General features: G+C 42.5%; 1 protein-coding gene across 7 annotated transcripts in view; it reads left to right on the top strand.

The window, feature by feature from the left end:
* AKAP13 (A-kinase anchoring protein 13) overlaps positions 1–27,889 on the top strand; it is a 227,054-nt gene that overhangs the window by 62,931 nt on the left and 136,234 nt on the right. For all 7 annotated transcript variants that reach the window (XM_053658874.1, XM_053658873.1, XM_053658872.1 and 4 more), the window contains exon 3: positions 18,474–18,621. In XM_053658874.1, the coding sequence (XP_053514849.1) occupies positions 18,474–18,621 (148 nt within the window). The remainder of the gene's footprint in view (positions 1–18,473; positions 18,622–27,889) is intronic.

Here is a 27,889-nt window from a genome sequence, read left to right as displayed (position 1 = left end):
CAAACCCCTGCTCTTTCTCTCTAATCTCTACAAGAAGGATGGTTCACTATCAGTTCCTGGAGTTGATAGCACCCTCTCTTAACCTGGTAACTTGAAGCCTGATGCTTCTATCACATTTGCATTTAGCAGGTGTCTTCAGTGTTGAACTCCACTTGCCATTCCTTCTCCAGACGTAAAACTATAAATCCCATAAAAATTGTATGCTCGCAGCAGTAATTGGTGTGTGGGGTGACCCGACTTCCAACTGGATTGTTCTAGAAATGCTAGTTCCCAAAGTGTGGCCCCTAACCAGCAGCACGAGCATCACTAGGAACTTGTTAGGGTTGAAAAATTTCAGGCCCCACCCAGACCTCCTGAATGAATGCCTTGGGTTGGGGCCCAACCAGCCATTTTTTAATAATCCCTTCAGCTGATTCCTGATGTACCCTAAAGGTGAAGCATGAACCAAATGGACGAAAGGGATAGTTTTGAAAGTCCCTTTCTTATGCATTGAATTGGAGCAGTTTGGGCAGACACAGGGCGTTCAGCATGGCTGACTATTAACCCTTCAGCTGAGGGTTACTGTGAAGATACATGGGAAATCATATACATTACCTAGGATGTTATTTCAAAAGAACGGATCTAGGACTTCTTTTTTAAGACTAGACTTCTGAGTGAATTATTACCAGATTATTGACTAGAGATAATAGCAAGATGTGTACAATTGAACACAGACCTGGTTATCTCTTTATTAGGAAGTGGTAATGATTTGCAATTGTCAGTTAAGGGAACTAATGCCTCCTGCTATTTTTCCACAATATATTTTATGTCATTTAAGATTTCTCACGAGTTCTTCCTCGAGTTATCAGGAATAATTAAATGCAGACCTGCTTTGTCGTTAGTTACTTAGCACAGGCCATGATGCAGATAGAACGGATAAGAGCGCTAAGGTTTTGGAATGAGGTTGTAGGCAGATCGGCTTTTGTAACGTGTTTTTGCCTAGCATAAATAAAAATGACATTTTGAAGCCAGCAGTTGGGAGGTTAAAACTCTCTAGCCATGGGCCCCATGGTGAGTGAGCAGGTGCTTCGGGTCAACCTGTTCCAGCTCTGTGTGTGATGTGCACCAGCAGCCTTCAGTCACGTGAAACAGATTTCTCTCCTCTCTTCTTCACTCTGACACACCATAACCTTGCTCCAACACACACACACACACACACACACACACACACACACACACACACAAATGAGAGAACTATTGCTCTTACAGGATTCATTTTCTGTCACTTGTCTCTATGGGGCTGGTCCTGAACCTTGACCTCCAGCGGAATCCCTCCCTCCTCTTCATGCCCCAAGTACTCTGCACATCCTTTACTGTCGTACCTCAGACACTTCACATGAGCATGCTTTTGTTTGCAGCCTTTTCCCACTGACTATACGGTGTGTATCTTGAGGGTAAGAGAATTTATACTTGAGTTGTTTTAATGGCTTTCTTTTAAATGTCACCTTCTATCATAGCACATCACACATGTAACAGGTGCTCAGTGTGTTTGACTGAATAGAGTTAAAGTTGCTGTTGAGGGAAGGCCTTTGGCCTATGCATGGATGGTTAGAAGTAAGTGTCTGATTGGCCAAAGATGAGAGTTTTTAGGTAAGATTTATACCCCCAAGGGAAGGCCACTGTAAATCATGAGTCAAGAGAGGAAACCACACAGGGGCTTTGTGACCTGGAACCAGTGAGAGTGTTGCTTTGCCTTGACCCCTGAGATGGGGACTTTAGGAAAACTTGGGACTGATACTTGGTAAAAAAAAAAACAACCAAAAAACTGAATTTCAACTCAAATCATTTAATACTTCTGAGTTGTATATGGTTTGTATACTTAGAACTTCCTGTGTTTGCTTCTTTCTCAATTAACTTCATTTTATTGTTCTATAAATTAGTAGGAATTGTTTTCTTATTTTAGGCGGGGAAACTGAGACAGCAAGATTTATAAAGTTCCAGTCTGTTCATTATAAGACTAAAGATTTTCCTTGTCCTCTTTGGAATTTGCTGTGTCGTTTGAGATGAGACTGCTCAGTAGATTCATAAATTCAGCTACTGAATCTGTAATTCAGAAATCCATACTCGCTCCATCCAAATAGAACATGAGGAATATATGTAGAAATCACATTTTCTGAAAGGTACACTAATTTTTTGATGAATGGACTAGTGTTGGACATCTTCAGTACTTTTTCTCATTCCTACACATTTCTTCTCCAGAGATTCTGATTGTTTCCTTTTATGTGGGGAGTGTAAGGTCCCTGTCCTCAGTACAGAAAACATCATCTGTACTCTCGGAGTTGTGTGTGTTTGTTCACTCCTTTCTAAAGTAAGAAAGAGCTCACGGCCCTTGTGCAACCTTGGAGTCCTTCACGAAGCTCTGTGTTTGGATTAAGTGCTGACCCCGTGTGATATACAGAGCGTCTGGCAGTGGGGGTGGAATTCTCAGCTGTCTCCCTTTGTTATGTCCACAGAAGGAAATGGGAGTTTTATCGGACTACTCAGGCAATGTTACATTCCTTTTTAGGCCCATGGGATGGACCCACCAATCTGATGATGGGCTCGTTCGCTACCATTCCTGTCATCATCTCACACTGGTTACAGGCTGGGGGCGATCTTACCCTATCCTCTGAATATGAGTCCCCTCTCGGTCACCTTGCACATCTCTCAATTCTGCTTAGCTATTCGGTTTGGCTGACATTGTCTAGTTCGTCCTAGGGTGTGTGGGGAAGGGATCGCGGCAGCATGATGTTAAGAAGCTGTTGCTGTGGTGTCTCTCCTGCCAAGAGCTTCCTCCACAGATCCTCATTTTCCACATCTCTTTGAAATGGGCTGTTTTATCCTTGACACAGAATATGATTATTTGTTGTTCATATTTTGGTGAGTCTGAGAATTAAAAGTGGATTTTCTCTTTCCCCTTGAGCCAAAAATGGGCTGAAAGTGTGCATTTCCTAGTCAGTTCCCCAGGGGCAGGATGTGACGCTGCAGGTCGGGGACCACACGGTGAGACCTTGTGTAGAGCAGAGTTCGGGGCTCAGGGTCCAGTGGACGTGGGGTTACATTCCTGTGCTAGCACCCAGCCAGCTGTGGGAGCCCGAGACCCTCCATCGGTAAAATTCAGAGGAATAATTCTTACAGTAGAGGCTTTTGTGAGGATCATCTATGATATTAAAATGACCACATCTGGCATTTAAGTACAGGCACTTGGAGAAGAGCCTCTCGTGTATCCTCCCCCTTTCTGCAGCGGCTAGGTCCTGCCGGTGGTCGGCGCCCCGTGTCCCTGCCCTTCCCTGTCCTTGTGTGAGAAGACTGGGAAGTGAGCAATGCACGGTAGATAAGACTTTCATAAAGGTAGTTTCTTTCTTTTTGTAAAAATGGACACTTTAATAGGAAAACTTTAAAAACACTGGATATTGATGTGGAATGATTTTGTCAGCAGTGTTGGATAGAAAATTTTTACTGTGCTCTGAAACTATAGTTCTGCTCACTACCCTTAGGGTTTTTAAGCACTGTGGATTGTTTAATGCCAGCCTGGCTATTTGTTATCAGTTAGAAAGGTTAGCCAACTTTAAGAAAGCTGTATAATTTACCTTAAAAACTAATCAGTTTTTAACCCTTTCTCCACTCCCTTATGACTGCTTTTCAGAGTTTCATAAAGCCAATCTTGCCATCTTGTGAAAATTGTTCATGCATATTTAAGTGAAACCAAAAAATAGTAAGATTTGTTACTTTATTCAGTTTTGTTTAAGAAATAACATGTTTTACTCTTAAAAGACTTTAAGGAGAGTAAAGACATGGGAATTCTGAAATGTGGGATATTTTAATTTACCTGGGGATGCATGGGAATATTTAATTAGTGCCTGTTGTTTGCTAGGTGCTTGACCTACCTTATTAAAACACCAGTGGTTTTATGTGGTAGTTCAGGGACTCAGTGGTAACCACCCGGCAGTTCCCCTCAATTGGGGGGCCAGGTGTCCACTCAGGAAGGGAAGGCATTGTCCTGTTTCATGCTCTCCTGTCCTGCTGTCACCATCAGTCGGGTGAGAGGAGGATGTGACATTAGGTAAAGGGAGCAGCAGCATGACCACACAGTGAGACTAGTAGGAGGAAGAGGGAGGCTTAAACACCATGGTGCGTTCCCGAGCCATCAGTGCTGTGGTGTGGCACAGTGAGTAGTGAGTGTCTGAGAAGGCTCCTTGAGGGAGAGGAGGCTGGAGAGGGAAGCGAGGGCCCTGCTGTGGAGGCCTGTTTTTGCTGCACATTGAATGGACATGCTCAGGAGTTAGAATGGTGTCCTGTTGTCCATCCCAGAAGTTCAGGGGAGTAACTTACATTCTATTTTAGAGAGTCTTCTGTTGCTTCCTAGTGCATATGGGGGGGGGGGCTAACCTAGAAGCCTGGGGGAGCCAATTTCAGGAATGATATTTAGAGGAAAGCCAAGGGAGCTGACTGAGGAAGCTAGGTGAGTGCAAGATGAGTGAGAACAGAACCCCATTTCAACCAGCTGTTCTCTGGGAGGGAAGAGAGGGAAGAGAGATTGATGTATTTAATCACTTCTAATTCTTTCATTAAATTCTTATCAAGAATTAATAAAAAATTGTCCAGCCAGCATGGCTCAGTTGGTTGGGCATCAGCTCGCAAACCAAAAAGTCACCAGTTTGATTCCTGGTTAGGGCACATGCCTGGGTTGCGGGTTTGGTCCCCAGTTGGGGCATATTTGTAAGGCAGCCAATCCATATTTCTCTCTCACATCGATATTTCTGTCCCTGTTTCTCGCTCCCTTACACTCCCTCCCTTATACTCCCTCCCTTACACTCTCATTTTAAACATTAAAATAAAAAATAAAATCTCCCTAAAATAAAAATTAAAAATTAAAAAAAGAATGAAAATGATATGTTCTCCACATTTTCACCAAATATCTGGTCCCGATAGCAAAGGGGAGACTATCCCTTTAAGTGTTGACCTAATTATTCCAGCAGTTCCAGACCGTTGTGAAACATTTGTGGGAGGGAGTGGCTGGTTTTTTTGTTTTTTTTTAAAGCCACCAGCCAACACCCTCCAGCCAATTTGGTTTGCTTAACAAGAATAGAGCAACAAGGTTGTACACTGAAACGAAAAGCTTAGACTCTTAGGATTTTAAAAAAAATTTTTTTTATTGATTATGCTGTTATAGTTGTTCTATTCCCCCCCTTCATTCCCCTCCACCCTACCCCCCCTCCCCACCATTACCCCCCTTTAGTTTATGACCATGTGTCTCAAGTTCTTTAGATTCTATATTTCCCATGCTATTCTTGCCCCCCCCCCCCCCATCTATTTTCTATCTACTGTCTATGCTACTTATTTTCTGTACCTTCTCCCCTCCTCCTCACTCCCCTGTTGCTAACCCTCCTTGAGATCTTCATTTCTATGTTTCCACTCCTGATCTAGCTGTCCTTTTAGTTTGCTTTTGTTTTAGGTGTGGTTGTTAATTACTGTGAGTTTGTTGTCCTTTCACTGTTCATGTTTCTTTAACTTCTTTTTCTTCGATAAGTCCCTTTAACATTTCATATAATAAGGGCTTGGTGATGATGAACTCCTTGAATTTGATCTTATCTGAGAAGCACTTTATCTGTCCTTCCATTCTAAATGAAAGTTTTGCTGGATAGAGCAATCTTGGTTGTAGGTCTTTGGATTTCATGACTTGGAATACCTCTTTCCAGCCCCTTCTTGCCTGTAAGGTCTCTTTTGAGAAATCTGCTGACAGTCTGATGGGGACTCCTTTGTAGGTGACTGTCCCCTTAGCTCTTGCTGCTTCTAGGATTGTCTCCATTTTAATCTTGGGTAATTTAATTATGATGTGCCTTGGTGTGTTCCTTCTTGGGTCCAACTTCTTTGGGACTCTCTGAGCTTCCTGGACTTCCTGGAAGTCTATTTCCTTTGCCAGATTGGGGAAATTCTCCTTTATTATTTGTTCAAATAAGTTTTCCACTGGTGGCTGTTCCTCTCCCCCTTCTGGTACCCCTATAATTCGGATGTTGGAGCGTTTGAAGATGTCCTGGAGGTTCCTAAGACTCTCCTCATTTCTTTGAATTCTTGCTTCTTGACTCTTTTCTGTTTGGCCATTATTTGCTCTCTTCTGGTCCACTCCATTGATTTGAGACCCAGTTTCCTTTTCATTGCTATTGGTGTCCTGTGCAATTCCATTCATTTCAATTAGTTTCGCCTTCATATATTTGTCTAATTTGTCGGTATAATCAACCAGTTTCTGTGAGGATCCTGATGACCAGTGTTTTAAACTGTGCATCTGAGAGTTTTGCTATTTCTTCATTGCTTAGATTTATAGGTTCCGGGGCTTTGAGCTCTTCTTGAGCCATTTTTGGTCTGTTCGTGCCCTTTAAGTGTGAGGAACAGAGCCTTGGACTCCCAGGTGGCTAGGTTGTGACGCTGTATGTGGGGGCGTGGTCAGAGCGGGGAAATGGCGGCACCCTCTGCTGTTTTGCACCGCTGGGTAGGAGCAGAGCCTTAGGTGGTTCACCAGGGCCGGGCCACTCAGAGTCGGTGGGTTATGACGCTGTATGTGGAGGTGGGGTCAGAGCAGGGAAATGGCGGTGCCTTCTCTGCTGCTTGCCACGGGGACCCGCTGGGTCCCGGGTCCAATCGCCCACTCCCCAGCTTGTCTATCCACGCACAAATGCGAGACCACAGTCAACCCGCAGCCCTGCGTCCTCGTTGCCTCCCCGTGGTTGCTCCCTCAGTCACTCGCTCGGTCGCTCACTAGGTCCAACCCTGCGCCTGGATTCCGCGCCTGAGTCCGTCTGACCGAGCCTTCCTGTGCAACCCCGCTCCACCAGCTGCTTGTTTCGCCCCTTACAGGTCAGATTGAAGAATTTGTTGTTAACAGACTTCCGAAAAGTTCAATTTTCTGTGTTCTGGCTGTGTTTTCTGTTGCTAATATTTAGTTGTCTCTAAACTTGGTTGTGTGAGAAGGCACAGATATCCACCTATGCCTCCATCTTGGCGGTAGACTTAGGATTTTTAAAAACTTTTTTAAAGGAACTTTTCCTTTAAGGACACAATAAATTAAATGATTTCCAAACTTTTTGTAATTTGATTCCTTTCCCAGCTGAAGTTTCAAGATTCTTCCCCATTAGGGAGCATGGTCTCTATTTTTTATTATTTTTTATTTTTTTTATTGATTATGCCATTACAGTTGTTCTATTCCCCCCTTCATTCCCCTCCACCCTACCTCCCCGCCCCCACCATTACCCCCCTGTAATTTATGACCACGTGTCTCAAGTTCTTTAGATTCTATATTTCCCCTACTATTCTTGCCCCCCCCCATCTATTTTCTATCTACCATCTATGCTACTTATTTTCTGTACCTTCTCCTCCCTTCTCCTTCTCCCACTCTCCTGTTGCTAACCCTCCTTGAGATCTTCATTTCTGTTTCCACTCCTGATCTAGCTGTCCTTTTAGTTTGCTTTTGTTTTAGGTGTGGTTGTTAATAACCACCCTGAACGCGCCCGATCTCCTCTGATCTCGGAAGCTAAGCAGGGTCGGGCCTGGTTAGTACTTGGATGGGAGAATAGTCTCTAAAACCATGCAGAACTCATCAGATTTTTGAGCGCCATCTGCTGGTTTTATTTTAATGCACCAAGTAGGTGGTGCTTGGAAATCTTTAAGAATTTGCATAGATATTAAGGTTACAGAATTATGAAGCTGGAAGGCAATATCAATTTTGATTATTGTTAGTGATAGTGCTTAAAATAATCATTTTGTATTGGCATTGGGAAAGGCGATGCTTTGGGCTGGCTTACAGACAGGAGATTACAAATGGAGAAGGCAGGTTACAGGGATGTTATTGTCTGAGGTCTTTGGCAGAAGATCAGCCTGATTGAAATAAAAGGTAACTTTACATACTACCTGTTTTCTAACATGGAAAGCAACTGGTCTGTGTATATGCAATGAATTTAGTGTATGCCAAGAACCAAGACATTTCTCAGTGGATTTCTGTTCATGTTAACTGAACTACTTCGTGGCATCTTTTAAAGAAAGCTTTATGAAAAGGACTTTGCTGGACAGTCTGGAGAGCTGGTTTTATTCTGAGGGGAGTGAAGAATACCTGAATATTTTCCCTGAATACTTAAGGGAGAGACCACCCTATCTCAAATAACCTGCCACGCCTACTTCAGACACACTTTAACCCTTCTCCCTGTCTTATTCTGTGTAACAGAACTTTTCCCTTGGTGCTACTTTTTGTAATTTGATTGTCTTACCTGATAAAAGATAAGCTGTATGAAGGCCCTGAGTCTTGTCTCTTTCATGTTTATTACCTCATTCTTACCAGTGCTTGACACATGTATAATGATCAATAACTATTATATTAAAATGTTTGTTTTGCCAACCAAATAAGTTATTGGTGGTTATTTTCAGGTCTGTAGCTATTAAGTGATTCTGATCTTATTTCTTTTTTTTTTAATTTTAATTTTTTAAAATAGATTATGCCATTACAGTTGTTCTATTTCTCCCCCTTTGTTCCCCTCCACCCCGCACACCCCTCCCCCACCATCCCTCCCCTTTAGTTTATGACCATGTGTCTCAGGTTCTTTAGATTCTATATTTCCCCTACTATTCTTACTCTCTCCCCTATCTATTTTCTATCTACGGTCTATGCTACATATTTTTTGTACCTTCTCCCCCTTTGTCCTTCTCCCACTCCCCTGTTGCTAGCCCTCCATGTGATCATTTCTATGGTGCGCTCCTGATCTAGCTATCCTCTTAGTTTGCTTTTGTTTTAGGTGTGGTTGTTAATAACTGTGAGTTTGCTGCCCTTTCACTGGTCATCTTTTTAATCTTCTTTTTCTTAGATAAGTCCCTTTAACATTTCATATAATAAGGGCTTGGTGATGATGAACTCCTTGAACTTGATCTTACCTGAGAAGCACTTTATCTGTCCTTCCATTCTAACTGAAAGCTTTGCTGGATAGATCAGTCTTGGTTGTAGGTCTTTGGTTTTCCTGACTTGGAATACTTCTTTCCAGCCCCTTCTTACCTGTAAGGTCTCTTTTGAGAAATCTGCTGGCAGTCTGTTGGGAACTCCTTTGTAGGTGACTGTCCCCTTATCTCTTGCTGCTTCTAGGATTCTCTCCTTCATTTTAATCTTGGCTAATATAATTATGATGTGCCTTGGTGTGTTCCTTCTTGGGTCCAACTTCTTTGGGACTCTCTGAGCTTCCTGGACTTCCTGGAAGTCTATTTCCTTTGCCAGATTGGGGAAGTTCTCCTTTATTATTTGTTCAAATAAGATTTTCACTTGCTCCTTCTCTTCCCCTTCTGGTACCCCTGTAATTCAGACGTTGGAGCATTTAAAGATGTCCTGGAGGTTCCTTAGCCTCTCCTCATTTTTTTGAATTCTTGTTTCTTTATATTTTTCTGTTTGGTCATTTTTTTCTTCCTTCTGGTCCGCTCCCTTGATTTGAGTCCCAGTTTCCTTTCTATCACTATTGCTTTCCTGTGCATTTCCCAGCATTTCAATTAGTTTAGCCTTCATATGTTCCTCTAATTTGTGGCTAAAATCAACCAGTTCTGTGAGCATCCTGATCACCAGTGTTCTGATCTTATTTCTGAGCCCATGGTTTTTTCTACATCACTATCCTGTGTGGTGGCAAATACTCCATCAGTGAGTAGCATGCTGCATTTAAGAAACAGTGGGTGCTAAGCCCTGGCTGGTGTAGCTCAGTGGATTGAGCACGGGCCTGCGAACCAGACAATTGCAGTTCGATTCCCAGTCAGGGCACATTCCTGGGTTGCAGACCAGTTCCCTGCAGGCCAATTCCCAGCAGGGGACGCATGAAAGGCAACCATACCTTGATGTTTCTCTCCCTCTCTCCTTCCCTTCCCCTCTAAAGATAAATAAATGTTATTTAAAAAAAAAAAAGAAACAGTGGGTGCTAAATAACAGTGAATGACTGTGTATGTGGGGTGTGCACGAACACACAGCCACTCTTACACACTTTGTAATGGTGATAATTGACCGGAAAAACCAAGATACTCTGAGAACCATACAAGCTACTTCACACAAGAAGGGATATTTAAAAAAAACAAAAACAACTGAGCAACCTTGTCCAGTGATTTGGGGCTTGGGATTTATTTTTTTTGCTTTTGCTCGGCCTTCTATTTTGTAGCTTAATGGCAACATCATCATATATTTATGTCAGCTCTTATCTTAAAAGGGCTTAGGATACCGCTTTGCTACAACTGTGTCTTACAACTTCGCCTTCTATTTTTCTAGAACACTCCAGTAGATTAGGCAGCGCAGATGTAACTAAATGTCTTCTGGTAATTAAAGTTGTGATCTTCTGCTTTCGGGATGAATTCCAATGTAAGGAAGGTCAAGAAGTGGCCCTTCTGGGTGCTCACAGGGATAGAAAGGCAAGAAGATTGATACTTCTTTGCGGTTTGTTAGTATTATATGGTATTTTGTTAGTGCCATTATATCCAGGGTTTAAAACCATTCTGATCTGACAGCTGTTTCCTCAGTGATTTTGGATTCAGTTTGTAGCCTCTTCCCTCTTCCCAAACGCCATCCCTGTCTATACTCACTGTGACTGTAATCCGTTTCAAACAGAATTTAAAATCAGGTGAGAGAGAACTCTTGTTCTTCTGGCCCCTTCTAATGGCCTGTCTTTGAGATGATGCTGTGTTAAACCTCCTCCCCTGACTTTTGCTCAGAATAGTGTTCAGTGTCTCCTCTCATTCCTATAGTACTTGATCCTCCTCACCTTTTATACAGCTGCAATTATTGCTTTTAGTGGGTATCTTTCTCCCTTGAAAGACTGTGAGCCTCAAGTGGTCAAGAACTGTCTTACTGCTCAGCCTCAGTATCAGCCATTGTACCCCACCCAAGTTTGCTCAGGCAGTGTTTAATCAAGTGAAGGGAATGACAAGTAAGACAAACTTAATATTTTACTTATATGTAGCATTTTAAGGTTTCTGCTTTAAAAAGGATGAGATGTTTTTGTTTCAACTTCACAGACATTAATTGAGCACTTGCATGTATCAGGCCCTTTGAAGAGATGCTGAGAGTACTGAACGAGGTTCGGTCTCCTCCCCAGCTTGCCTATAAAGGCCCAGCTTTCAGAATGCGTGTTCCTCCCCACGGGGATCTGTCCTGAGCTTTGAGCACATTGGGTGTGGTCGTTTCTCCCACAGAGGCTCTCTTGGTCCAACCCTTCAATGCCGAGTTTGAGCGTCTATCTCCTGTGATCCTAGAGATGCTGGTGTTGATGCCAATTGTAGTGTGCGTCTCTGGGCACGCTGCCTAGGCACATGTTGGTCCAGGCTCCGGGAGGGCCGGCAGCTAGAAGTACTTCTAGTACCTGGTTGATGGCAGAGATAAACAATATTAAACCAAAGGCACTGCATGCCTGCTTAGCCGGAATGGATGAACAACTTAAGGTTATGTTAATGGGAACAGAATAGAAAGGGAGGTAACAAATGCAGTAATTAACCTGCTTGATAGACTGGAATAAAAGTTTTAAACTACCAGTAACAAATAATGAAATAGTAGAGTAAATAATACTAAAAGAAAATGTTTAAAGTAATAAAATATTGTATTTATTTATTTAGTTAAACATCAGTGTGTGGTTGCCTCTCACGTGCCCCACACTGGGGACCTGGCCCATAATCCAGGCATGTGCCTTGCCTGGGAATTGAACCAGCGACCCTTTGGTTCATAGGCTGGTGCTCAATCTATGGAGCCACAGCAGCCAACACTAAAGTAATAAAATATTTTAAATATTTTAAGGCTCATTGACTTATCAACAGTAATGTTTAATATATTATTCTTATTAGCAAATATACTTGGCACCAATAAGTCATTTGAAAGTTCTTTAACTTTCATTAATCCAGTCTAGTTTTCTACCTAATTACTTCAGATTAACAATTATACTTTGCTTAGATTATACTTTTCTGTAAGGCTTTTGTAGTTACTGAAGGTATTAACAAGATGGTTTAAAATAAAGGGAAATGATGTGATACTTATTTTAGTTTAGTGAATGAGCTCTGTGCAAGACTCAGAATGAGAAAGTAAATATTAGTTTTTTGGTGGCAGAAGCCTCATTAGTGGCTGCCAGTTTTTAACAGAAATACGGTAAGTCTCATAATCTGGGGGTTGGGGCACTGGGATAGATAAATGGTATGTTGTGAAAAGACCTATATAAAGGCCAGAGAAAAATGAAACGGTTCTTGAGTTTGCTGCTTTTCTGTCTTCAGATCTCTCTTCCGTTGCCTCTTAAAAATAAGTCATCTCAGTGCTGCAAGTCCTTTAACCCTTGCCCCGCTGGTGCCGCTGGTCCTCTGTTCTCTGATTTCTCCTCATCCTTGGCTGGCCTTTCCCTGTTGGTTTGCTTGTCCAGATCAGTCTTTTCCTCTTGCCCTGCCCTGTGGGAATCCCATGGTCTAGTCCTTGCTTTTCTGGTACCACGGAGAACCCATCTACTCTCAAGGCTTCTTAGTGCAGCTTGACTGTCACATGGGCCTCAACCGCCCAGACCTTTTCTGACAGCCTGTCCTGATAACTACCTGTTGGATACGTACTGTCTACAATTTTCCATCCTGCTGGTATGGGGAGATTGACATTTAAAGCTTGCTGTCCTCTTCCTCACAACTTATTAGTGAGAAGCCACCTGCTCTTTAATGGTGCCTCATGTTTACTCCTGTTCTGTCTTTGTCCAGTCCCCATCCGCTCACTTACCATACCTCATCAAATTATTTTCAACTGAATGTCGCTCTCATTTATTTCTTTTTAAATCATCTTGCTACCATAGCAGTTTAAGTTTTGTTACCTTACACCATGTTTTTGTGATATTTTCCTCAAATGGTTTCCTTGTCTCTTTCTCTTTTTCCTTGTGAGGATGCTGCTGTGAGATAAACCTTCCCAGAATATTGGCTGCTTTTAACATGTCACATTCCACCCCTCTCCCCACAGTTTCTCCCAATATAATATCACACAAAGCTGCACTTTTTTTTCTTGCCTACTTGGGTTCAAGTATGAATCATTATTTTAAAAAATTGGAAAACACGGGAAAACGTGGAGTATATTAAAATTAGACTCAGCCACCATCTAGGAATAAGTGCTATTAAAATGTTAGTGTCTCCTTTTCTTTTTTCTTTTTTCCCAAATGTGTGTTTTGAGGGGTTGCTACTCATTCTAGACAAAGGGGCTATTTCAGTGAATATAACATGCTCTCATGGGGCTTACATTTTGATCATAACAGTTATCATTTATTTATTTATTGATATATAATTGATGTGTAACTTTATTTGTTTTAGGTATACAGCACAATGATTTTGGTATATGCATATACAGTGAAAGGGTCACCACAGTAAGTTTAGTTAACACGTCCATCACCACATACAATCACAACTTTTTTTATTGTGATGAGATTTTTTTAAAAGATTTTATTTACTTATCTTTAGAGGGGAAGGGAAGGAAAGAGGGAGAGAAATATCAATGTATGGTTGCCTCTTGCGCATCCCCTGCTGGGAACTGGCCTGCAACCCAGGCATGTGCCCTGACTGGGAATCGAACCACAATCCTTTGGTTCACAGGTCTGCACTCAGTCCACTAAGTTACACCTGGCAGGTGTTTTTTTGTTTTTTTAAGATTTTATTTAGTGATGAGGTCTTTTAAGGTCTCTCTTAGCAACTTTCAAGTATGCAGTAGTGTTTTTAATCCGTCAAAACTGTAGTCACTGAGCTGCATTATTGCATCTATTATGTATTGCATCTACAAGAACTCACATTTATTGAGCATTTTTTCTGTGCCCTGCACTGCCACCAGTCCTTTACTTTTATCAATCATGTAATTCTTTTTTTTTAAATTTACTTTAATTGTTGTTCAAGTACAGTTTTCTGTTTTTTACTCCCATCCCAGCTCACCACCCCAGTACTCTCTACCTCTCTTCCATTTCCACCCCCTTTAGTTTTTGTCCACGTGTCCTTTATACTTGTTCCTGTAAACCCTCCCCCTTTCCCCTGAAATTCTCAATCATGTAATTCTTAGATAACCTGATGAGGTGAGTGTGATTGCTATCTTCCTCTAGGGCACAGAGAATTTAACATAGCCCAGGTTAAACAGCTACAAAGTGCTGTACCACCCTGTGATGCAGGCAGAGACCTGCCTGTTAACCACTGAGGTACGAACAAGTTATAAGCCCTCTTGGAGGGTTAAAGAACAGACCCATTTAAGGTGGTGATAGCATTGAGCATCTGTGAGCAGAACTGTGGCAGCATTGTTTCGTGTCACCTAAGCTGCTTTGTACCTGCCTGGGGTTTGCTCTTCTGTTCAACAGCAAGCCCTCACTTCTGTAAAAAGCCTCATAAGCAGGGGCCCCTGCTGATTGGGCCTGCGGTGGCAAACCCCACCATCTGCTGACCTGTTCTAATGAAGTGATGGTGATAAAGGGGAGGGAGGCTCTTACTTGTAACATTTGCCGATTTGAGTAATAGAAAGGCCCCCACGATGGCTGATGTCAGGCTGCTGATGCCACATCACTGAAGGCAGAGATGCTCGCTGGTAGAAGATGTGCGGCAGTGCGCCATTGTAACAGAACCCCTGCTGCGCAGATGCAACAGCTGTGCTAGAGTCATGAAGAAGTGACGAGTTCGGAGTATTTATTACTTTTGTATTCAACAGTCTAATTGTAAGCTTATGTAATTTAATTTTAAATGATGGCCACCTTTACCAACTGGCTTTCGGAATCCCTGAAAACACGAAGATGACCTCTCAGCACCCTGTGCAGGCCAGGTCCTGCGTCCCACTGCAATTATGCTGCCGCTCATGGGGGTCCACCCTCAACACCTGAGGGTGGCACTGTCTTGCCATCTGAGACGTCAGTGCTGTCCCTTCAGTTAACCTTCCTCTCACAAAACTTGCTGTCTGGTTTCCCTCATCTCCGTCTAACATCTTGTGTCCCGGGTATTCTCTCTTCCGCCCACCCCTGCACTGTGTGTGGTTCACTGTCTCCCATCCCTTGGATGCCTTTCTCTTCACCATTTTATTTACCCCTCACTAAGTACCATCCCCAGCTAAGGGAAGGCCTCAGACATAACTAGCATCTTGGAGCACAGAGGGTCTGCCAGTGGGAAGTTGGGCCTCCTGGCAAGAAGAAATCCTCAATCTAAGAAAGGAAGGCCTATTCCTAGAATTTCTAGTTTAGATATATTAAGTGGAAAAAATTTCTTTTCGCTTATTAACAAGTATATATAAAGGTGACTATAGTATTATTAATACAATATATATTGTGTCATATAAGCGAGTTAAAGTTGGGAAAACTGAGACCATGGCAACCATTTAAAGCTCTGTTTTTACTGGCAAGTAAGTAATTGATTGGTGGCATTTAGGGCTACAGTGTTCTATTTTGGGGATCACCTGTACTTATAAGATGGGGCCCAATGTAGATTTTCTTTTGTTTGTTTTGTGTCACCTGTCAGCAAAACTAATCAAACCCTGACAAAATTGCCAGGTTCAAGGATACATTTCTCATTAGTGAGGAAACATGAGTCATCTTTGTAAGGATAGCACGCTGTTTCCTGAGGTTAGATTATTGAGGAAATAGAGATGTAGATGCATTCTCATCTGGGGTTGGATCAGACTAAAATTTTAATCAACAGCATCTTGAAACTCGCCCTTGTTAATAAGTTTAGCTGTTGTGGTTAGAAACAGGACAGGCTTTTTAACTGGGCCGTCAGATTGATTTACCCGTGTGTTGTGTTGGGCCGGTCCCTCCTTTGGGAAGAGGAATCATTCACCAAGGGTATCCCCCAAGGAGGGTGTGATCAGTGCAACTGCCTCGGCAAAACTTATTACTTAGCTCTGTTTTTCATTTTTATTCTTTAATCACCGCTCTGCGTGCTTAATCTTTCAAGGCCAGCCCAAGTAATACTAGGTGTCTGGCACTTGTGCAGTAAAAATTAGAGTCATGTGAGGGAAATGCAGGGGAATCATTTTTGTTGTTTGCTCATAGCGGCCTTACCGGAACGCAGAGTATTCTCCAGGGAAAAGAGGTACTTTGATTCCAAGTGCCTCTGGAATCTAAATCTCAAGTGACTTTAAAGTGATTGGGCCTTCTGTGTTCCTGTTCTGTTGTACTTCGTACTTTGGGTAGTTTGACTTAATGTAAAAAAAAAAAGAAAGAAAGAAAGAAAGAAACTATTGAACAGAGCTATGAAAGCAATTTGAAACTTACTTTTGTCTTGGGAGTGAAAAAAGAGGTTGATGTTGAGAACTTTGTTAAAAGGATTTCACTTGCTTATTAGCCGTTTCCCCTACCCCCAATTAAAAGAAAGCCCTTGAGAGAATATCCTTGATCTAAAAAAGAAAGATTTATTCTTAGAATTCTAGGTTAGATACCTGAGTGAAAAAACATCTTTTTTTCTGTAAAAGTCCACATTGTATATAATTTACGTTGAGGGCCATACAGTCTCTGTGGCAACCACTCACCTGTGCTCTGTCTTGCTCATTCTAACCATAGACACTGTGTGAGCAAATGGGGGTGACTGTGATTGTCAATAAAACTTTATCTATTAACACTGAAATCTGAATGCTTCATAATATTAGCACATTAAAGGTACTTCTATTTTGGTTTTTCCCCAAACATTCAAAAATGCGAAATCCTTTCCCTGCTGTGAGCCACAGGAAAACAAGCAGAGGGCGGGATTTGGCCCACAGGTCATACAGGTCAGCCTGTCTGTGCTCCATAGGATGACACCTTAGAACTGTGATGACACTTCTTTGTCAGGTCGTAATGGTATTTCAGTACCTTGAGAAATGGGCTTTTCTCCTGTGCTGCAGACTTGTGCAGGAGAAGAGCTCATTTCTCAAGGTCATGGTTTCTCATGCCAAAGGATAGTAAAAATTTTTACCAGCTTAAGTTTTTCAAAAATGTTTTCAAGAAAGGGACTTTTGTACAAATCTGAAGTATAACTGGAATGACCAAATTCTGTGCTCTTCCTCATGTGAGGGTGCTTTGGAGCTTTCCAGTTCAGCGTTTGTCGTGAGTTACAGCCTCTGTGCCATTCAGCCTGACTCCGTCCATGCTGCATTCAGCAGATGTAAGCGCCTACCGCGCGCGTACAGGGCTTTGGGAGATATTTTGAACTTTGTTTCCACAATCAGCCTATTGGAGCATTTGTTATTAGACTTGATCCTGGGTTTGACTGGAAGATGTTCTGTTTTCAGCGTTCGGTAAAACACTACCTGCTGCTTGATTATGCATCCGGGCTGAGTAAGTGGTGGCCACAGGGTGGCATGGTTCTCTTACTGGCCTAGCTCCCTTGTTGCTGAAATGGACAGGGAAAGGCACCCTGTAAGTAATGAGAATTCCCTCCCGACTTAGTGCTAAAATGGCATGGCTTCCTCTACATTGGTTTCTCCATAGTGCATTATTAAGATTTCCACAGTACTAAACCTCATTACTTTAAAATGTTTCGTTTATGGTTACAAGAATTACATGACGTTTATGATTGGGAGAATGGTAGTTAGGACTATTCAATTAAAAAATTAACATAGAAAACCACTAAAAGAATATTTCCAAATAATTGCAGAGCCATGGGCAAAGTTACTGGCCCAACATTTTTGCTGGATTCCAAGGGTTTAGTGGCAGGGAGGATAAAGGAGGGGGGGAGTAGGGATTCCAGATGGTCAGGAAATGCAAATTGTGAGAAAAAGCATCCCTCCCATCCTGAGAGATTAAGAATATTATCATTGGTGGACAAAAATAGGTTTACTGCTGTTCCTGTGGAAACTAATACAATAATCAATAAATATAGTACACGAGCACTCTGTAGTTTGTGTACTCAGGACTGTAGATCTCCTTTCTGCCACCCAGTGTCAGCTGTGGGGACAGAGGGTATCACCGTCATGTGTGTGCCCCAGAGTGTGCTCTCTGCACCGCACCATTGCCAGGCCAGCTCTGTCAGAGGCGCCCCCCTCCCCTCGCTGGAGAAGGGGTGGATTAGCGTGGCTTTCTAGGGTGTAGAATCTAGGGAATTATTGCTGCAACTGGAACACAGAGTTAAGGAAATTCTGAGTCTAGGCTGTCACTCATAAGTATACTTCCCCCATCCTCTGACTCTTTATTGGGTTTTCCCTGAGTTCTCCCTCTTCCCCTCATTCATCAAGTAAATATACCATCTGCTATCTTGTTACTTTGCTTGTTTATTGAACCACCTGCAATAAAATGTAAGCTTTAAAGAGGACAGAAATCTTATTTGGGGGCCATTTTGTATTCTCAGTGCCTAGAATTCTTCCTGGTATGTCAGTGCTCAGTCAGTGTTTGTATTTGTATAAACCTCCTAGAATGTGGCACAGTTTAATGATACATTTGATTTTCCCTTAAAGTGGAAGGTTAGTAAAGGCTGTCTTGCAAGAGGACCCTGACTAACGCAGCCTTGCTCCACCTTTCTCTCCCCAGGGCGATTGTGTTGTCACTGTACTGCTCGCTGAAGAGGACAAAGTTGAGGATGATGTAGTGTTTTACTTGGTGTTTTCGGGGTCAACCCTCCATCACTGTACCAGTACTCGGAAGGTCAGTTCTGATACGCTGGAGACCATTACTCCCGGTGAGTATGTGAGCGGGACCTTTCCAGACTTTTACCAGTTACTGAACACTTTTATTTTGTGTTCATTAGTGTGGGGTGATGGGAAGAACGAATCAGGGTGATAAAGAGCTACGGTCACATCTTTATTTTTAAATGCATTTTAAAATTAAGTATTGTAGTTTGTTCATACCGTGCTTGTTCCACAAAAACCTGAATCCAACTAGAAATAAATGAAATAAAGTGGTGTCATAAGTTAAAAGATCCAGTGGGCTCAGCAAAAATATTAACATGGACATTTGGGGAAGACTGCAGCGTGGGCAGAAGATGAGCACTCTCCTGTTTGCCGTGGTGGGGCTGCGTGTCCAGTTCTGCACACCAGGGCGGCATCAGCAGGGGAAGGCATCTGTCAGCATCTGTGAGGGGAAGGCAGTCTTTATGAAAGCCAAACTTTCCACCATGAATTGTAACACCATGAAGTTACAATTCATGGTGGAACATGTACTTACTCCTTGATGCAGTTAGTTGTAAGTTTAACAGTTAGAAGGAAACTGTTTCCTTGTTAAATTTTTTTACAATGTCATTAAATTGTTGCCGTACACAGAAATGGATGATAAAGGTAATGGCTGTTTCTTGACTTCTGCATCTGAAGCGCACTGACTTGTGTTTGGAGATGGGCTTCTTTCCTTAACCGAGCTTGCTTCACAGTTAACACTTGACAGATTTTCATCAGAATACAAGAGAGGCCCTTTTAGGTGGAACCCCTAAAAAGTGTTGACAGTTGAACTGTTTTTCTTTAGAGAATGAAGTAGATTTAATTTTTATTGCAACATTTCTTTACTCCTGTTTTTCTATAATACCGGTTGCACTTTACTGGAATATAGGATGTGAAAAATTATTTAGTATCTGATCTGGCCAGTATTGGATCAGATTGCCAGTTTTTCTCGCTGTGCCATTTTATATAAATTAACTTCATATCTGATACCTGCCAAAAATCTGGAAATTATGCCACATTCAAGAACTGGGATTATGATAGTTGAAATCTGTCTTTATCCTTATACTGTTTAGAAATACAGGATTTAAAGGTTCTTGGCAATTCCGTGACTATCCTACCTCAAATTTTAATGGGTAGGAAATTTAACAAGGACTTCAGGATAGATACTGATTTCTTTTCTAAAGAGGATTAAGTGTCCACCTTTGTAACTGAAAGCTGCAGTCCTCTTGTTTCCTGTGATGTAGATCGTGCCAGAAGGCTGGTCCGGAGATGAGGGCTGCTCTCCAGCAGGTGCCTGCGCTATCGCTGTGCTAAACATTTATTATGTGGGGGTGTGGGTCAGGGACAGCTCCTCAGCTAGGTGGCATCTGGGCTGTGATAGGAAGGAGATGAAGGGAGGTTTTACAAAATTATTCCTTCCTGAATTATAAACACTTTAGGAGTTAAAGTTTAGGGGTGGGGGGAGGGAGAGAGACAGTGTGTGTGAGCAGGGGTGGGGGAGAGCAAGAAAATATCATCTGTGAGGCAGATGCAAGTAGCTGTGAAAGGACAGATGTGCCCTGGCTGTGATCCTCAGTCACAGGTACCAGCAGAGCCCAGCCTCTTGGTGAAGGGGATATGCCCCCGTAGCTCCTTCACTGCTGGCAAGATGCTTATGTGAGGACGGGCTGCAGGCACTTAGTCTCCTTGGATTTACAAACCCACTGTGGTTGTATGACAGCCTAGAACAGGTTTGTACCTGATCCCTGTATTCTGCCGCCTGCCTGCCTCTCTGAGCTCCAGCTCCTGTGTCTCCTTTGGCTTTGGTTCTCACACCTGTTTGATAGGTCTCAGTACCTGGTCTTTTTCAGCAGTACCCATATCTCAGGGTCCTTTTTGTACTTGGGGACTCTTGTTCCCTTGTTCTGCCGACCCCAGCCAACCAGAATGGATATTGTACTCTGTTGCTTTCTTCTAATTTGATCCAAATCCTCAGAAATCATTCTTGACCCATTTGCCTTGGGCCCAAAGTCCTAGTATAATCCCTGCCTTCTCCTTCATTTTCTAATAATCAGCTCTCTCCTCCCCTTTGATTATGATCTTACGCACTTCCCCTGTTCTCTGTCATGCTACAGGCCCAACAACATGTGCCCTGTGCCCCCCAGTTGTCTGGGACATGCAGCTACCGACCTAGGTTTAGTCAAGCTGCTGCTCTGAGATGCCTGACCACAGCAGAGGTGACAGAGGGTTAGAGTCCCTGAAGGACCCTCTCGTACAAGCAAGCAAGGTGAAGAGTAAGGCAGCATGGTGACGTGTGTCTCCGAGGCCCCCAGTCGGCAAATCAGCTGTGTTAACTGTGTAAGCCCAGGCGATTTCTGAGTAGACTCCCTTGCTCTGCTCCTCCTGTGTGAGGTTTTCCTGTTCACTTGTCTCTCTGAGCTGCTACAGTAATTTATGAGAGGGTAGGGATGGGGCATTTGGTGGGTCAAGTTAGTTTTGAATTTCTCGTTCATATCATGGAATTAATATCTTAGTCTGCACTTCAACTGCCTTAAGCCTATTTTTATGGACATCTTATACTTGGTCCTTACCTCTCTTCGGGTCTACTCAGGTATTACTTTCTCAGCCAGGCCTTTTCCTGTCCACCTTCTGAATATACAACTCCCCCCTCTCTGTATTCCCTGTCCCTTTTTCTGCTTTGTTTTTCTCCATGCACTTACCAACTTTTACCACATTACATATTTTATTTATCTTGTTTCTTATCGGCCTCTACTAAAGTATCACCTTCATGTTTGCCTGTGTTGCTCACTGGTGTATGCTAAGAAGATTTGTTCCAGGAATCTCTATCGTGTGATGGAGCAACTTTTCCACTGTGTCCAAATTCGTCCTGAGTTCTCAGAAGCCACTCTTCTAGAAAGGTCGTGCATGTGTGTGGGCACACAGATCCGCTTGCACTCATCTGCACACATACATGCACCCGCTCTCTTTTGAAAAATGCAAAAGGAGGCTCTGCCTTCGTTAATTGAGTTTCTGGCTTGGGCAAGGGTCTGTGGCCTCTCTCCAGAGCTCCCTTTGGTGATTTCTGTGTGTCATTTAGCTGGATTGATGGCCTCAGGTTTCCTGTCTGCCGAGGGCAGCGTCAGATCAGCCAAGACCCTTCATGGGAATTCTGTACTTTCTTTGTCCGTCCCAGTTGCCGGACAGATGTGCATTCTGTTTGTAGCTGCTGTTGCAGCCACCGCCGAGAGGGGTGTCTACAACCTCACCACTCAGGTGTGGGACCAGCTCTGCTGTTCCCGGTGACTGGGGCCAACTGCGGGGAGGAAAACGGCTTGTCTGCCGTTTTGTCTGTCCTGTTCTTGTCTGCTGACTCTGGTTTTCATTTGAGTTTTCTATGTGTTTTGTTGTTAGTGTTCTGCGATATTTTAGATTTTACTAAAACCAGATGATTGCTTGACCTTCCAGAGGCAGCTACTTACTGATGTTAGTCTGTAACCTTTTATTTGAAGGTGAGAACGACACGTTTTTAAATTATCTCCTTTTTTTAAAAAAAAAAAAATGCTTCTTTGGCTTCAGTTACTGAGATTATTATTTCTTCCATTTTCTCACTGTTTTTGCGTGTTTTTGTGAGAGAAGCTTATAATGAATTGTGTATGTGTTTAATTATGAAGTTTTAAAGGCTTTTAAAAGTATCTTTTCTTGACTTACTGCCATCTAGAGGTTGAAGACATACGATTCCCCCTTTTTAACACAGTGTTTTCAGAATAGTCACCTATTACGGGATAGTTAAGTGGAGACTTTGTTTTTCTACTTTATCTGCCTTTGAATTGTTTGAATGTTTTATAGCGAGCATGTTACTTTTAACATACATAGTAATTTTTAGTAAAACACTTGGAGACTGTTTGAAAACAGTGTTCTTTTTTTTTTTTGAAAATAAGGTTATCTTTGTACTAATTAACACTAGACAAAGACAGCCAAGTTTTTTTTTTTTTAATCAACATTCAGAGTACCCATGAATTGCCTGAAATGGAAATACAGCTCTAAAAGCAAAAGGTGCTGCCTTGGTATAAATGAAAATATCTCATTTTTTTCCTTCATATAAAACAAATAAAACAAATCCAACTCCGAATCTCATTTTAACCAAACAGTGATTTTCCTCTATACCTGGAGCTGAGATTTTTTTTCTTTTAAGACCAACATAGGACTGGTAAGTAATGTAAACAAACCTGAGTATTCTTGGAAGATAATTTAGACTGGAAAACAAGGCAGGATGTTTAGTGGACGCTGCATACTCTTTCTGTGAAAGGCTTTGGTCAGACTTACCGCCCCACAGAAAAATGAAATCTTTTTCTAGCACATCTATTAAATACTTTTAGAATTCACAGCAAGGGTTCTCCTGTTTGACGGGAAAACTACAAACACTCAGTGACCCCAAATTTGACTTAGTTCTATTGTATTTTTCTTTTCTTTTTCACCTATCAAAGGGAAGATAATAAATAAAGTAGTTATTCATTAAAAAAAGAAAAGAATGTATTTACCACGATCAGAAGTACTTCGGGCATAATTAAAAATCAGGGCTCCCTGCCCTCATCTCAACAAAGGGTCCCTGTTATACCTCAGGGTCTCTCTGTTTTTGTGACCCAAACTCTGTTATTGGCAAAAATGTACTCTTTGTATTTGAGGCACAGATATACATCCCCAAATAGAGGACACTGTCTATAAAACTCTTTTTTGGGGGGATGACACTTGAGTAAAAAGGTTGAGAAACACTGCTTAGTGTAGAGACTGGAACCTAGTAATCAGACTTTTAGCATTAATTAGCTGAAATGTACACAGTGCGATTTCTGTGCCTGCTTTCCCGCCTTGCTTAAATGCTCATGTACAGACAGAGACGTGTTACACACACAGCATATCTTCATATCTGTCCTTCGGCCGCCAGAAACCTGCAGTAGGTGCATGCGTCTGCACACAATCCTCTCCCCTGGTAGAGTCTGGGTCTCTGAAGACCGGAAAAGAAAAAGGTGCTGAATTCTTACACCGTACTATGGTGGCAAGCTGAAGTAGTGAAATACATTGCTTTTGCATTTTCCGCCACTAACTGCTAATGCAGCCTTTCTGTTGGAAAGTGGTCTGAGGGGGACGGGGCTGGGCGGGCCCAGTGGGCATTTGCAGGGCTCCTTCTTGGAGAGCCGGTCGGACAAAGTCCCAATTGTTTCATCCTCAAAAGAGAAGGCTGGGATAGGATGTGTGCCACTTTTAGCCTAATAGGAAATGAAGTAATTCTTGGGTCATGCTTTAGCAGTTTTGTTTATCTGTAGCAATATTTTGTTTCCATGGGAATGGGTGCTTCATAGAGTGATAAGGAGCCTGTGGAAAAGCTCTCTCAACCTCAGAGCACACACCTCCTGACCTGCAGGCTCAGGTTTGGATGGGACGCTTTGAAGAGACCCATCAGCAGTTTATTTTTTGTTTCTCACCAACGTGCCCCTTGTTGTGTTTCTGCTTATTCTGCGTTTTTCCCCCTCCCCTTAATTTTTTCCGATCTGCAGCGCAGAGGCAGCATTCAGCTCAGAAGCATTGCTGGGCTGTGCTGCGGAAGCTCTTTGTAGAGTATTAGGGATCTGTTTTCCTCCAGTGAGATGAACAGAAGCATTTAATAGCTAATACTAGTAATAACTAAAAGTTCTAGATGCGTGTGTTATGCCAGGTGCTTTGTGTACTAGCATCTCTAATCTTTCTAACAGTCTGGACCGCTGCTGGGGGTGGTGCACTTTCGTGCACAAGCCAGTGGGCTTCGTGGTTGTGTGACTTTTCCAGGAAGATCCAGACAGTCCTGCAGCAGAGGGTGAGATTCAGACCTAGTGTTCTCTGAGTCTCCAGCTGCCTGCCAGCATGCTGTGGGACCCTCCACATCTGCTCCATTCAATTAGGAACACGTCTCTCTCACCCCGTAATTTACTTTCTATTTGTTTTGAATCAACTGGACCTGATTATGGGATAAATTCAGAAGGCAATTTAAAAATTGGAATTAAAGTTCAGGTATGTTTCTTTGACAGTTTATCTCTCATTTTCCCCCTCTCTAAATTTCCTGGGCATACCTCCTTCAGAAGAAGCTCAGCCAGTTTTTTCAGAACTTCCCTTTTTAAAAAAGACTTGTGATTTGTATTTTCCTTTGTTACCATAAAATTGAGTGGGAAGGAAAACACCATGGAATTGGCTGAAAACCTTGCTGCTTATCTCTCCATTGCAGCTTCTGTTTTCACATAAAAAGAAGTTAAATGGTGGTGATTGTATTGAATTGGACATAGTTCCCCATCTCATGTCTTCGCAGTGTGGATGTCAACACCGCTAATACCTTGCACTTTGTCTGCCCAAAGGCAGTCATAAGGCTGACGGCCCCTGCAAGTAGCCGAGTCTTTAGAGCTGATTTATGGTAGCAAGAGGCCTTAGGTGTGCACATGCAGTGATTTTAGTTCTAGTGCTGAGTCCATTCTATGTAACCTTGTTTCTAAAAGGTTGATTTTTTTCTCCTCTAGATGCTATATCTGAAAGGTTGTAAGGATTCAAAGATAATCCTAATCATTTGAGGCTAATAGAAAACATTACCGTGAGAGAGGAAATCAAACTTTTGTGGTTGATTTCCAGACTTCAGGGTGAGGTATTTTGTTCTTGATCAGTAGTAGCTCTTCCAATTGACTCTAAGTTTAATGAAAACTAATCCAAGAAACCCTCAGCTCTCCACTCCTTTTAATCCTCAGTTTTTCTTTTGAAAAAGAAGCCTATAATCATATCAAACAGATTCCAGATTTGTGTCCTAGTTCACTCAGGATGATTCATAGTTTCTCCTTTAGATTGTGAGTTCATGTCTGAAGGGGAAATACTGGGCTGACCATTGGATAGCTTCTCCTGCATACCTATTTCTTGGCTTTTCCTGACATTCCGCATCTTCTAATACACAGTTTTGTTTTCACTTTGCCCAAAACAGAGCTGTCGATGGTTCACCCATTCACCCACCCACTTTCTAACAAGTAGTTCTGCTAAAGCAGCAGAAAGAGATATGTGTGCCTGTGTTGCTAAACACTTGGGCTTGCACATGCATATAATAACCCTCATCATCTTCAGTTTCTCTCCCCCTTGTTTGTCCCCACCCTGTGCTAGCCAAGTAAAGAGTCGTTTCAGTGATTCCAGATAGATTTCTGTGCAGATACCTTGCTTCTGTACTTTTCAGTTTATAATCAGGTTGTATTGCTTCACCGTGGCTTTTTGCTGTGTGTGTGTGTGTGTGTGTGTGTCTGTCTGTCTGTCTGTCTGATGATGTGGAAGAACTGGGATATGGTGTGGACCATGTGTGTATCCAGAAGGTGATGGAGAGTGCAGTGAATGCTATTCACTTGTAGCGACACTGCGGCTCCCTTTCAGGTTTGAGGTCTCAGGTTTCTCACCTTTGCACGAGCTTGGGGAAGCAGACTAGTAAGAAAGAATCTGGACCATTTAGATAGGCAGGGGCAGCAGACAGTATCACTTTAGGTTAGTGTGGTATCTCTTGTAAGGCACTCAAGTTTAAGTTTTGAAAACAGTTCAATTTGGATCCCAGATTACACACATTATTACTATTGAATTGAGAAACCCGTGGTTTGTGCTTTTATTGACATTTACTTACATCTCCCTCAAAAGACTGGCAGGAATTTCTAAATTAGTTTAATCCTGAATAAATGGGAAAATGCTGTTCTTATTGCTTAGATTCATAAGTGACAACAACATTTTTACCTTACATTAAGTCTTCTGACTGAAGTATATATTGCTACGACTATCTACCTGTCTATCCTCCTATCTACCTACCTGCTTACTCACCTACCTACTATTTATCTAGCTAACTACTGATGTGATTTAACTGAAAATCACATGAGGCTCTTATGCATGTTGTTTTGGGAAAGAGAGTTAAAGAATTTGGAGGACTCTTCTGAGTTACAGCTCTTCCCTTAAGGAGACTATGAGACGATCCGGAGTTAAAAGTGGAGGAGAGGTCACCATGCTCCTCAGGCCACATAGCTAATAAGGAAGAAAACAGATTCAAACTCAGGTCTTTCCTACCACTAAGCATCTGGACATAACCAAGTTAATACCTTCCTGAAACTGTGTTGTGGGAATTATTTTATCCCTTGGGCTTACCTTCTGCTTGCATTTTTTTCCTTTTGGAAACTTTCCTATTCCTGGAATTTCTTCTTAACTTCTTCTCCTTTCTCATCTTCTGCCTGGTGAAACGTACCGGCATCAACAGCAGGATGGGCCGTGGAGCCTGTGGAGGCTGCTCAATCTGCTCGGGATGAAGAAGCTGAGGCCCAGGGCGGCTGAGGCCCAGGGCGGCGGAGGTGACCTGAGGTCACATAGCTCATGAGCCTTTTAGCCAGGATGGAATATCGTGTTTTTTATTCTTATCCTCTTCATTCATCCATGCTCCCCATATTTCCTTTTGAGCTCTTCTTCTACCGTAAATACTGGGTGCAGAGGGGGACTCTGGAGCAAGGAAATGGGCACAAATTGTACTTCCGCCTTTTAAGAGATTTATAACATTGGGTAGATTACTTAATATTTTTGTGCCTTGGTTTCCTTATCTAGCAAATGGGAAGATAATAGTGTCTTATAAGCAATGTGGCACAAAACTCTTCTGTCATCATATAACAGACCCTGTCCTTTGGCATCAAGACTTAAATAATGGACCCTGCTTCTTAACCGGGGAAGGGTTGTTAATGAGGAGTAAATGAACGGTTATTTGGAAAGCTCTGAGAATAGTGCTGGGCCCAGAGCAAGTACCGTGTGTTTGTTAGATCAGGTAAGACGGAGACTGCGCATCTTCATTCTGAGGGTCGCAATGACGTGCCCCTGGGAGCAGGAGGGCCTTTGTGACATCTTCCCACTTCTGTCCACAGGGGAGACGCACTGCTCCTCTCCCACCAGCAGCGCTGTTTGTGTTTCTTATAGACCCTGTTCCCCTTTCACGTACTCCGAAGTTTCTGCAGCTTGTTTGATGCCCCTTATGGACTGTCAGCCTCTGAGGGCTGAACCTCTTCCTGTCTCCATCTTTACCTTCCAGTCAGTTCCCCAAGCTTGGCGGGTGTCTGGCTGTTATAGAACCATTGAAAAGAAACACTTCCTTTCTGCCAGAAACATACCCAAGCCCAAAACGACCTGGATCAGTTGCCTTGTTTCTGTGGACATGGTTGTCTTAGGTAATTGGCTGGCTGCCTTTCAAGGAAGATTAAGAGTTTTTTCTAATTTTACTGCATATATTATGTAAATTCATACTCTATAATGGAGCTC

The sequence above is a fragment of the Artibeus jamaicensis genome, unplaced genomic scaffold, assembly GCF_021234435.1.
Source record: "Artibeus jamaicensis isolate MK-2021 breed Jamaican fruit bat unplaced genomic scaffold, CSHL_Jam_final scaffold_612, whole genome shotgun sequence".
NCBI lineage: Eukaryota > Metazoa > Chordata > Mammalia > Chiroptera > Phyllostomidae > Artibeus > Artibeus jamaicensis.
This window is presented reverse-complemented; position numbering and strand designations above follow the sequence as displayed.